Source organism: Phoenix dactylifera, unplaced genomic scaffold, assembly GCF_009389715.1.
Source record: "Phoenix dactylifera cultivar Barhee BC4 unplaced genomic scaffold, palm_55x_up_171113_PBpolish2nd_filt_p 000085F, whole genome shotgun sequence".
Lineage (NCBI taxonomy): Eukaryota > Viridiplantae > Streptophyta > Magnoliopsida > Arecales > Arecaceae > Phoenix > Phoenix dactylifera.
This window is the reverse complement of record NW_024067677.1, coordinates 907,054-919,652: the sequence shown is the minus strand read 5'-3', so window position 1 is coordinate 919,652 and position 12,599 is coordinate 907,054. Positions and strand designations below refer to the sequence as shown.

At 37.5% G+C, this 12,599-nt stretch overlaps 1 protein-coding gene across 1 annotated transcript; it reads left to right on the top strand.

The window, feature by feature from the left end:
* The first annotated feature begins 26 nt into the window (after positions 1-26).
* On the top strand, positions 27-8,040 carry LOC103701667 (1-(5-phosphoribosyl)-5-[(5-phosphoribosylamino)methylideneamino] imidazole-4-carboxamide isomerase, chloroplastic-like). Its single transcript, XM_008783818.4, has 8 exons — positions 27-278; positions 364-422; positions 507-711; positions 1,277-1,362; positions 1,856-1,957; positions 3,008-3,141; positions 6,956-7,004; positions 7,576-8,040. Exons 1-8 carry the CDS (start codon positions 155-157, stop codon positions 7,750-7,752), a joined length of 936 nt encoding a protein of 311 aa, XP_008782040.2. The 5' UTR covers positions 27-154; the 3' UTR covers positions 7,753-8,040.
* The last annotated feature ends 4,559 nt before the right edge of the window (positions 8,041-12,599 follow it).

Genomic DNA, 12,599 nt, shown 5'->3' with positions numbered 1-12,599 from the left:
TTTCAAAAAAAAAGAAAAAAGAAAAAAAAAAGAGGGGGGCAGGCTCCTCGACTCCTCTCCCCGGCCCTCTCGCCATCCATCTCCAGCTGAGCTCGTGCTCTGGTTGGATTCCAAATTTCTCTTTCGCGATTCAGAGCTCCGGATTAGTTTCCTCATGGGAACCCGCGCGCTTCCCAACCTCAGATCACCCCTCCCCTCTCCTCCTCCACCGGCGCCATCCCCTCTCAGAAACGACCGGTGGAGGATCTCTCCATTCCCCTCCTCAACAAGGCCTTCAAGTACACCCCCACCCCCCCTTCTCTCTTTGTGTGTGTATGTATGTGTGACGGCATTTGAAATATTTATGAGTCTTTGCACTCGCAGGACGTCTTCCCCCTATCAATTGTGCTGTCCGCTTCCGCCCCTGCATCGACATCCACAAGGTTTTTCTCATCTGCTTTCGCTGCTCGTCCTACTGATCATCTTTGACCCGCTTATTGTAACTATAAGGCTGGACTTGTCATCAGGGGAAGGTGAAGCAGATAGTTGGCTCCACACTCCGAGACTCGACGGAGGATGCCTCTTTGATTACCAATTTCGAATCCGACAAGTCACCGGAGGAATTCGCAAGCTTGTACAAGCAGGACGGGCTGATTGGCGGTCATGTCATAATGCTCGGCGCCGATGCTGCAAGCCAATCTGCAGCCAGACAAGCATTGCGAGCTTATCCCGGTAACTTGCTCTTAAAGTTGAGATGTTTTCTTCCTCACGTTCCATTTGTTTAGCCAGCTTCTTCTTTCTTTTTTTTCTTCTTTCATCGATTGCAAGGGATCGCTAAGTGTTAGTAGAATGTCTCACTTCGTACAAGATTGATATCTGTTGTTTTGTTATGCACCTTATTCGTTAAATAGTGTCAAATTGATCCATGGACCCTTGTAGTAACACAGCTTAATCCGATTAAATGTTGATCTTCTGTTAAGTGTTGTAGAGATTGTCATCACTCTCTGATTGTGGTCTTTATTCGTTCTTTCCTATCTTCAAGTTAACAGGGAATTCGAGATAAAATTGATGGTTTATGTCCTCTTGCGATAAGCTATAGCTACTGAATCCAGAAAATAGAACTAATTGCTCAGGGGAGCCATTAATGGCAATTTCTCATGTATATATGTTTATCTCTAGTTTCTATTAAAACGTGAATGTATAATGTTGCTGGGTTTGGTATGTGTCTGTAATACTTTTGAACTTACATATTGTACTCTACCATTTTAATTCTCACTGTGAGGTATTGTAACTTCAGGTGGTTTGCAAGTCGGGGGTGGGATCAACTCGGAGAATGCCATGAGTTATCTCGAAGAAGGGGCTAGTCATGTGATTGTAACATCGGTATATGGTTTATGTAACTTTGACATCATAGTCATCATTTTCATGTACAATGATATTAATCTTATCTTTTGTATCTTTCTCTTTTTTTTGGTCCTTATGAGAGTGTCAAGCTTAATCGCTTAAAGAGTGTGTCAACCTAGGGTTAATAGAAACGACACCTCATCAATTTATATTCTTGTCATGTAGTTTAATCACAGTAAAGGCAAAGAAAAACCTTATTTGTGTTCGAATCTTTATCTGTTGTGTAACATATATACTGATCAAAATTAAACAAAGTTGGAAAAATCAATCTTGAGACCCTGATTCCTAGCAAATGAATTAGAATATAAAGCCTGTTGATATGGAAGGATATGTTCCTTAATTTTTGTAGTGATTTCCATTGTTCATCCACATATCATGAGTTGATGTATCATTTAATAATTTGTTTTGACATCAGGCTGGATGGTCTTTTTGAAATATCTTAATATGACATCATCTATTGTTTATGTTGCAGTATGTTTTCAGTGATGGACAAATGGACCTTGAACGGCTTAAACATCTTGTTCATATGATTGGAAAGCAAAGGCTCATCTTGGATCTTAGTTGTAGAAAGAAGGTAATGTACAAGATTTACATTTGGCGCATGATATTTGTAATGGATTTTATCCCTTTGTTACTTATTGCCCACTTTTTTGCATGCATGAATCATTTGAACTTGGTGGTATAAATTTAATAGCAAGCTGTGTGATCCGTCAGTTGCATCTAGAACTTGACTTGTGCAAGGTTTTTAAGTAATTTTGTTTCTTATCTTTCTTGTTGGATGTGGCACCATATGTTCAAGTATAAAGGTGCAGATAGGGGCCTCTAAACTCTGAGATTTCATGATCAGGAGTCAATCCTCCTTTTTGTCTGGTCAATTTCTTCTGCTCTGATTGACCATGCCTCCAACAGTCACTTCCATGCACCGTCATTTGATTGCTTTATCATTGCATATGCATCATTCTTCATTTGGAGCTTCTATTAATGAGGTTGATTGTAGGTGTTCATAGAATCAAAATATCATCTTTGATGGTTTCTTGTTACATAGACACCAAAATTAAATGATGTATTGTTTTTCAACCAAGTTCCATCTATTTACTGAAGTTAGCCTCTGAGTACGGTTTATGCTTTAACTAAATGGACACTTTCTGAAGCAAAATTGATTCTTTGGCTAAAATAATTGAGAACAAAAAACACAGAGGAAATCAGGAAAAATAGTAAAGAGACCCGTAACACTAATTATGTACAAAATGTGTCATCTGACTGGTGAATTAGGTTGCTATTTGTATATCCTTCTGATAATGCATCAATTAGTCTTTTCAGTACTGACAAGACAGTCTTGTTATTGTGTTCATGATTCGAAAATTGTCATTTTTCTTTGCAATTTATCTGCAGCACTCATGAGGAGTAGCTCATAGAAATTGATCTTTTTTTGTCTATTTATTGTTTTACATTCTTGTCACACTCCTAATACCTGTTATGAGAGGGCTAAATAGTATATCTTTTAGCAGAAATGCTTCCACTATAAACAACTAGTTATGAGTAGGTTTAATGGAGGCCCTTTTTCCCAGAGTGAATACCTTTAGTTGCTGCATGTGTCAGTTTTTAGCTCATCTCTGGTGTGCAGAAAGGGAAGTATGCTATTGTCACTGATAGATGGCAAAAGTTCAGCGATGTGTTTCTAGATGAGCAGACTTTGGAATTTCTTGCCACCTACGCAGATGAATTTTTAGTTCATGGAGTTGATGTTGAGGGAAAAAGGTGATTCTCTCCTCCTTTTGTTTCTTTTTCTTACCATGAAGTTATTTATTTGTTTAGGGTAAAAATTTTTCTGTTAAATGGCTTTTGCTCTTGACGACTCCTGTTATGCGGTGATTTGTCTGGGAACTGTTAGGTAAAAGCCAAAGTACTTATTTAGATGTTGTCGTTTCTGATGACAGTGCTATGTGCCCAACCTTGTTAACACAATTCTCAATATTTTAAAATGACTGCACACAGCTGATGGGTGGCTGGGGGATTGCCAGCACCTAGCCAGGTGTGTAAATGAGTGTCCAGAACCAGGTGGTCAAAGATAATATATAAAAAATATACAGGAGAAACCTAAATAAATAATTAGAATTTGACAAATTAAAAGATATTATATCAGCAGGAGGTATCAACTTGGAAACATTTCATACTAATTTAATAATCAATTCATTTTCCATTGTCAAATGCAATGCGAAACATTCAGGCGGGAGCCTAGGTGGGAAGTCTAGGCAGCCAAAATGTCCAACTTTTAGACTGCTAACTGGTCCTCAAAAGAATGGTCTTTAAGGTAGTTTTTTGTTTGGTTGCTTTGAATACTTATTTTTCTCTAATACAACACCGATCAAGGGCTGTATGTGCTGGCCTCTCTTTACTTCCATCAAGGTTTCTGTATGTATATTTTAGTTCTTGGATCTCTCCACCTAGACATTCAATTTTAGTTGCACTGACCCACCTGCAATAGATTTCAATCACTTTGATGAAACTTACTAGTTTTATTAATTCACTCATTTTTTTAACTCTGTTCTTCTAACATTAACCACATGCTCACCTCAGTATTCTCACCTCTACTATGCAAGCATAATGTTTGTACCTTTGTATAGCTCAACATTTTGGCCATACAGCATATATGCTGTCATTTGAACTTAATGCTTTCATATCAATTAGTGTGGCCATTGTCTCATTTCCATTTCTTTTCCCACAAAAATCACTTTTTCCAATTCTTTTTTATTTCAATTTAGTTCCTTTTGTTTCTTATATTTCCTTAAGATATTTTAGCATCCACATGTTCTTGTCTAGTCAGTGAAAAAATATGTGATTTATACATAATGGGAACCATGGGGCCTCATGCAGATTACTTGTAAATGCATTTATTCAAGTTTAAAGAGATTGACTGCTTGAGGTTGATCATTCATATCAGTGGAGTCAAGAGTCACCAGTCTCTCCACAACCAGTTTCACATGCTATTTTACTTTCTCCTTCATCTGTTTGATGTTTTCCTTGCAACTTTCTACTATGTCATCCTTCTTTCAAGCCCAACATATTACTCTTTTAGAAGATCAACATATGCTCTGTTCAAAATAAAAGGAACTGATCATAGTCTGCCGTACCAGTCCGTACCGGCCGGTACGGGCCGGTACGTACCGGTCCGGCCTGGGACCGGTACCGGATCAGCGTAAAATCCGGTACCGGTAATTTATTGTTGAAGGACCGGTACGCCACCGGTTCGGACCGGTACAGGACCGGTTCGGACCGGTACGGACCGGTACGGGACCGGTTTCGTACCGGTCCGGCCGCCACCGGTACGCCGACCGGTACCGATACGGCGGACCTTGGAACTGATAGTCCCTTTTTTCAGTCCATTTTTCTACGACCCTCTTCCATTACTTAATATATGCCTGTATTTGTGTGTGAGAAAAAACCAGTGCAATTTTACATTTGCTTCTTTTTAAGATCAGTATAATACAAGTGCAATAATTGGAAACATTTCTTATTTCAAAATGCTGTTGAAAACACTGCCTAACCAAACCAACTTAGTTGCTCACATAAAATGGCATACCTCTTATGGTATTCAATTTGGTCGCTGTACTTCTTGCTTTTTCTTGTTTTTTCAATTATTAGCTTTCTTCATCTTGGTCATGCAAAGTGACCTGTGAACCACATTTGCTTTCTGCTTTTTTTCTTTTTTTGCTTTTTTGCCTCGTTAACCACTTTCGCCATGATATTCCTCTTCAATATGTCTTGGAAATATCCTCTTGACTCTTATTGGAACTGGCATGAGGCATTGGTATTCTATGGTAACCATGCTAAAACGGTAGTGGTAGCTTTTCTTTAAATATTCATCACTTTTGATACCAATTGTCCTTATTGTTATTGCATTGAAGTAATCCATCTTGCTTATTTGCCTTTACCTCATTATTAATTATTCTTTTCCTCAAAACTAGCATCCAACCTCTTAAAATAACATGAACAGCTCCACTCTTAGATTTTCTTACTACTGTTTCACATCTTATTATGCTCTTCAGTATTGAAGCCTTATATGTTTCCTTGTGTATTTGTGTCAGATTGACAGTTCCTCTAATTCATTTCTTTGAGACCTCAGCATGTTACTATTGGTTTCTTATACATGTCTTTTTAGAGTTTCCAAAAACTTTTGGTTCAACTTTGAATACAAATACAATTTTTTCATCTAAAGTCCACATTATGTACAGTGCCTTGACTAACTTGTATGTTCTTGACCACTAACAAGTGCCTCCTTTTTCCTCCTTAAATGCCAGTGCATATTCTTGAGCTTCTTCTGGTCTCTTTCTTTCATCTTTCTTTTCCCCTTTTCTTTATTGTATATTCTTGGTTTATGTATGCATAGGTAAACTGCTATTTTGCAAATTGTTTTGTCTCTTTTTTCCTTTTTTGCCTACTAATTTGCAGTCCTCATGAGGATTATGATAAACTCCCTAGTCAGTATCTTAAGCTATCAGTAGCAATAGCAATACCAATACCAATTGCATGCTTCAATTTTTTTACTTTTAGAGGTACGTATCCAAGTTAAACGTACCCTGCACTCTGCCATAAAGGCCTCTCAAGCCTGAGCTGTTGACAATAAGAGAAGCATCAGAATTCAGATATCAAATCTGATTATTCCTTAGAATCATCAGGAAGGACATTGGCATTAGTAGTTTGTTTTTTAGCCTCTTCCATATTACAAGCAGGATTGGCACCATTGGCGTCATTAATTGTGTTAATTTCCTTCTTTCACCCGAGAGGCTTTTTTTGCGGAATTCTGGTCACCAATTGCCCATGCCTTCTCCTCATAAGAAGCTTCTTGAGAGTCTTTCTTCTCTTCTGACGGACATGGTGATTCAAGGGAGCTCTTTTTTTGATCTTTCATTTTGTTTTTATATAGGTAAAAGGCTCTCCGAAACTTGCATCTTTTGTTGTGGAAAGGAACATGCTCAGGGCATAAAATGTGCCCTCTTTTCTCACTCTGGTATCTTCTGTACTGTTCTGGGCTTCTAATTTTAGATGTATTGGTGCACCAGTTATATCCATTTTCCCCAATCGGACCTGCACTTTTTGCAGAAATCTGGATTGGCAATATTAAAACCTGGTAAGATATTTGGCACAAAAATTGCTGTTATCATTAATTTGGCATTTTATAAGGGCCAGGTGACTTCTTATTTCACGATACTGAATATAAATTGTAATAATTCACTCATAGGGAACACTAAACTAGTAGCTTAATATAAATTGTAATAATTCACACATAGGAAACACCAAACTAGTAGCTTAAATGAGCTAGTACTGGTTTTAGGTAGAAATCTTCATTTTTTACTTATACTAATCATCCTTGTTTTCTAATTCATTCTTTGAATCACCATTAAAAGTGATCATTTCTTTGTCTAAACCTGTCATAGACTCGAGTTTGTAAAGATCGTAATCTAACTCTGTGATTGACAATCACTTATGTAAGTTAAATTGGACTGTCGAGGATACCTTGAAATCTATTACATAGGTCTTGCATCCTAATTTACCATATTGTGTCTTATTGCAGGCTAGGAATTGATGAGGAGCTTGTGGCACTGCTTGGCTGCAAATCACCGGTATGTGACACCTCATTATGTTAGGTTCTCCATATTTATAGTTTAACTTAGTTTGGAGAACAAAACAGTTTGCTTCTTGACAAGCCATCAGATGCATTGCTTCGAACTATGGCTATTCTTTAAAATTTTTAACATAATCTCTTGAACTGACAATCAATTTTTTATCGGATTGCACAATTCTATGCAAAAATTTTATAACTTGCATAGTATTCTTGCAAATGGAGCTGTTATCTTGGAACATATCATATAGAGATCACTAAACAACTTGTCAGATGAAATTGGTTTGGTAGATAGTTCTTACTGCCAAACTCAGTTTTCATGTGGATCAGCTGGATGCCAATTTAGTAAAAATCTGAATATCATTCATTGCAAAAGTAGTTGTTCAATCTACTAGAAGTTAGTTTAGTAAGTTGCAAGCTGTTGCATGAGAATGACTCTGATCTAGTATATGGTCATTGGTGCATCTGATTGATTGCCATTTGTGATGTCTCAGATTCATCTGTTCGTAGAAAGTTTGATCTTTGAAGCCGTAAGTTGAGCATAACAGAAATGGGTTATCTTGCTCTCTCAGATTCCAGTAACTTATGCTGGCGGGGTCACAACAATAGCTGACCTGGAGAGGATAAAGACCGCAGGCAAGGAACACGTGGATGTAACAGTTGGAAGTGCCCTAGATATATTTGGAGGTGATCTGGCATATAAAGAGGTGGTAGCTTGGCATGACAAACAAGTAACGATCAACCGGTGACTTTCAGGAGATGGAATGGAGGATTAGTTGCTGGTGACTTTATTTGTCCACAAGAATTTAATGATTTTTCTTGTGGTGGATAAATTATTATCTATAGCTCTGTGATGCAAGCTGTTCCATAAAACATCCTATATTATTCTAATGTCCACCTCTGTAAGGCTGTAAAACTCGAGTTAGTTGAGAGGCAGGCAATTCAAAAGTGGTTTAATGCAATAACCCTTAATCTTGTGGAACTCATCTTGCTCGTTGCTTTGATCAGCACCAATGGATGTCAAATGGATAAATTTACACTGTAGTGTTTTTATCTAATGTTAGTGCAAATTCTAGATGTGCATAATGCAACTCTCAGGACTTCTTGATGCACGGATTTCAGGTACGGATTGCAGGTGCTTGATATTTATATATTTGTTGAAGTTTGATTATCACTAGTATTGCTCCACCTAACCTGAAGAAACCTTCTTAGGATGCACATTGCTGCCATGAACTCATATTGTCTAGCATTGTAGATGCTTATCCAACACTGGATCATTTAAAAGTTGAGACTAGAATATTTAAATTTTTCTTATTTTCTTCGACACTGGATGCATCTCTTTTTTATGAATATCTAAAGAGACAAAATTCCTAGCAAATATATGTATATATCAATTGGAAAGTGAGTAAATTAGATGAGTCATTAATTATTCTTCTTTATTTATATAAATAAAGAGAGTAAAATTTACTATATATGATAGTCTCACAAGATGACTCAATCCCTGAGCAACACCACCATGTGCTCTGGTTAGATACTGAATGCGACTGCATTGAACGCTTTTTTTCGGGTTTTTTAGAAACCTTCTTCTCTCATTTTTCAAAGAAACATAATGTTAATATGAACTGTGGCTTGCCCTGGTGGTCAGTAACCTAAGGCCTGGAATTTATTTTGGAGAAACTAAGGACATATGGAGAGTGAAAGTAAAACAATATCCATCTCTACTACTAGATTTCACTCTGGGAAACTAATGCATATTGGGAGAAAAATCTATGTTAAACATTTTTCTATTTTTTGGATACTCTTCTTTAGCATAGGTTTAGTATTTTTGCTATATAAAATAAAAGGAAGAAAAGCATATCAAGCAAAACAGGGACTATATTAAGCAAAGCTGATGTGTAACCTCTTTACAATTTGAAATGATAGCCACCTAGATTATGAACGATAGCCGATATATGTATACTGTTTAACAGTTTAGATGTACAAACTATTGTTTTTCTTAAAATAATATGTATCTTTATGCAAGTGATATACATTTTGATATAATGATAGTAAGTTTGTGAAAGTGATATTTTCTGAGAATTTTCTACTCCTGGTAGAAAAAAAAAATGTAGCATTTGGACTACTGTACCTTCTCATAATTTACTAACTTTCATTCTTTCAGTCAAATTCAAGGGCATGTCCAGCAAATGGGTTTCTGAAGATGGCATGCTTTAGTTCAACGGGTGCCTATAGCCTCATTCCTCAATGCAGCACTAAAGCAACTAGATGGATCATATAGGCTTAGAATCATACTGTACTTTAGCTACATTGTGATTGATGCCAAAAGGGGAAAGGAGGATGAAACACCAGGAACAATGCTTTTTTTTTCACCTAGGGAAAAATTGCAACATTAAGAATTCTTGAATGAACCCAGGGCTGTCCAAGTATCATTTGGTGAATTATAATTCTTGCCCACTATTACCTTCAAGAAGGCAACATCCATTTATCTACATTTACTCAGAAATTAATGAGAAAAAAAAAGTAGCTACTTGATTATTTTAGATATCAAGTTCCTTTGTTATAAATACTATTTTTCTTGTCCTCCAAACTACCTTGTATTCAATCAATCTAGCTATCCTAGGAAGATCAATCATTCAATGAGTTGTAATTTAGGCCTGTTGTCCACTAGAGGTTACCTACAAGTAGCTTGAGAGTCGGAATCTCTATCATCAAACAAATTTGCTACTAATTATTTTTATATAAAAAAAAAAGTATGCTGGTAAATTTTCTGCATTGTGTCGTATCAGCCCTTTTGTTTCTACAGCAAAAAACATGGCCTCTTACACCAAATCATTTCTAATCTCGTTGTTATTCTTCGACAAGATTAAGTTGAGCAATCAAACCGTACAGATACATCCTTCTTCAGTTCCGTTCTGGACAAAGCCAGACTATATCATCTTCAATGAGTTGGTTCGAACAAATCAAAACTATGTTTATAACCTAACAAGAGTAGATCCCCTGTGGTTACCAGAACTAGCTCTTCAGTATTATGCTGTAAGGAATTAATTTGTTTTTTTAAATCAAATTTTAAATTTTTTATTGATCCATTTATGCGTGGATTCATTCTTAATTATCACTTGCATTCCTATAGTGCTGTAATTTCCTGCAATCTTCTCTAAAATATATGTTTCTTTTTGGGTAAACAAGATATCTCGTTTTCAATCTATTTATAAAGCAATAGCATGCAAAATAATCAATTGATGTGGTCCAAAAAAGAAACTGAAAACTAGGGATTGTAAAATCTGAGCCACAGCTCGAAGTAGAAGCATTGTAATTGTAGGACTTAACTCATTGGGCAAGCTAAGTGCAGAAACTAGGGATGCATCCTCTTAATTTTCTCCTTTCGCTTCCCTATAGATGGTGGTGCAGACAGATTTTTCCCATTTCATTGCTTTAGTTCATTAATTCTTGTCGGTTGATGCCTTTTTAAAACAGAACTTTCAGGGATGCTTGCGTTGCATCGCCGGCACCTCCCACAACACTGCAGCAACAATAATCTAGTAATATGAACCATAACAAGAGAAACCAAAAAAAAAAGGTAGAATCTAGCAATATGAACCATAACAAGAGAAACAATAAAAGAAATTACCTCTGATCGTCCGCATCATTTCTTTAACATTTATTAATTTATTATTCTTCATAGTGGCGGATCCAAATGGGATAGAAACAAAGAGAGCTCAGGTGGTATCTATGTTGGATGTCCACAAGGATTAGTCTAAGAAAATGAAGTTGAAGCATAGTTACAGGAATTTCATAGAAGTAGCTATATTAATAAGTTTGGGTTGTATTAATGCAAGCTCAAATATATGATCAAGATGCTCTATATCTGCTTCTTTATGATTAGTAAATGAATTTGATCAGATTTTATCTTGCTTCATGAAAGAATATTGTTATCACGGGCTTCGTGCTATTGTGGACAACAACCTACAATAGCACGATCGTGTCATGGGCCGGATCTGGAGCGTGACAAATCATGTTTGAATCCGGGTCGTGACAGACCTGACCTAACCCAAATATTGACCTGACCTAAAAAACTAATCTAACCCGACTATATTTGTAAGGCCCCGCCTTGTTGTCCAAACTCACTCCATGACAAGGTCCAATCAAACTGCTATCTCTTTCTCTCCACATGTTGCTAACATCAGACTTCTAATATCCATTTGCTGCCTACCTAGGCTGGTGTATCATAAATAGGATCGCAAATATTAATCTGACCTAAAAAAAAAAGACCCAACTCGGCAATATTGTAAGGCCCCGCCCTTTGGCCCGGCCCATTACTGAAATATTCCCAAACAAAACAAAAAACAATTAAGATGACCTAAAAAAACACTGACCCAACCCGACTATACTTGAAAGGCCCGGCCCATCACTGAAATAGACCCAAACGAACAAAAAAGAATTTAGATGCAAGAGGACTCTCAATGGGAGTTCCCCTCTTCTTCCCAAATCCGACGGAAAAGGAGTTCTCTTCCCTCTCATAATCCCACTTCTGATTCTCGATCAATCTCCGGAGATAAGCACGAAGTTTCCTTGATTTTTGTCGAGATTTCTTAACAAACCACCTTCGATTTGCGTCGTCGGCACAAGGTAATCAACCCCGCCTCTTTTTTGTATTTATTCTAGACTTCCTCGGCCGTCATCAATGAATTCATCGACGTGATTTTCGCCGGCGGGTCGCCGTATTCGGATGAAGACCTAATGCTCTGTTTTCGTCTCCCTTGTTCTATTTTTTTTTCTTCCATCTCCTTCACGGTGATTCGAGGCCGTGCTCCTTTCTGGAGCTTCGGACAAGCTTCTGGGAAGCTCTACTACCATAGCCGAGCTTCGATCAACGGCCGGTGAGCCGGAATACCTAACTCTCCTTATTTTGGGCCGACCTAGCGTCGGTTTTTCTCTTCTTTTTCTCCACCGCCGGCCGACGTGGGTGTTGATGCCATCGTGGTTATCGCCGAAGGCCGGACATCGGGCCGCCGCCAGCCGCCGACTGCCGGGGCTGCATCCATTCCGATCAGTTTGGTTATGTAATATGAACTGAGGTTATTATGATAAAATTTTCAGGCCTAGCATATTCTCTAGGCCCTGTTCCAGGAAGTGTGCGGTGTGTCACATGTTTGACCCGGGTGCTAGGTTCGGAGCGTGATAATATTTGCATTAGATTTGAGTCAAGATTTTATTAGTTAGAATCGAGTATGGGTTAAAACTTTAACCTGACTTGGATCATGAGGGTGGAGAGTCAAAGTAATTTAGGTTGGCCGAGTTAAGTTCTTGATAACAATTTTTGAGTAATTAGTCTTTTCTTGATACTAGTTGATTAAATCATTTTGCAAAATAACTAGTAAGAATTGTAAATACTAAATTTGATAATCAACATGAATTTAAGAGGTATTGACTCTTAAAAAATATATTTAGGATCAAATTAGTGGCCTAAAAAGACCTATGTGCAGGTATAGATCAAAAAATCTTGATCAAAAGCCAGATTCGCCGTACCGATATCGGACCCCATACCGGTGCCGCATTAGTATAGACGTACCGAATGTCGGTACAGTATGGTATGCAG

Bases quoted from the DNA above. Each gene is read 5' to 3' on its own strand.
- LOC103701667 (XM_008783818.4), top strand. From the start codon at position 155: ATGGGAACCCGCGCGCTTCCCAACCTCAGATCACCCCTCCCCTCTCCT. The intron at 3,142-6,955 runs GTGATTCTCTCC...GTCTTATTGCAG, and splicing joins GTTGATGTTGAGGGAAAAAG to GCTAGGAATTGATGAGGAGC. The intron at 7,005-7,575 runs GTATGTGACACC...TTGCTCTCTCAG, and splicing joins TGCTTGGCTGCAAATCACCG to ATTCCAGTAACTTATGCTGG.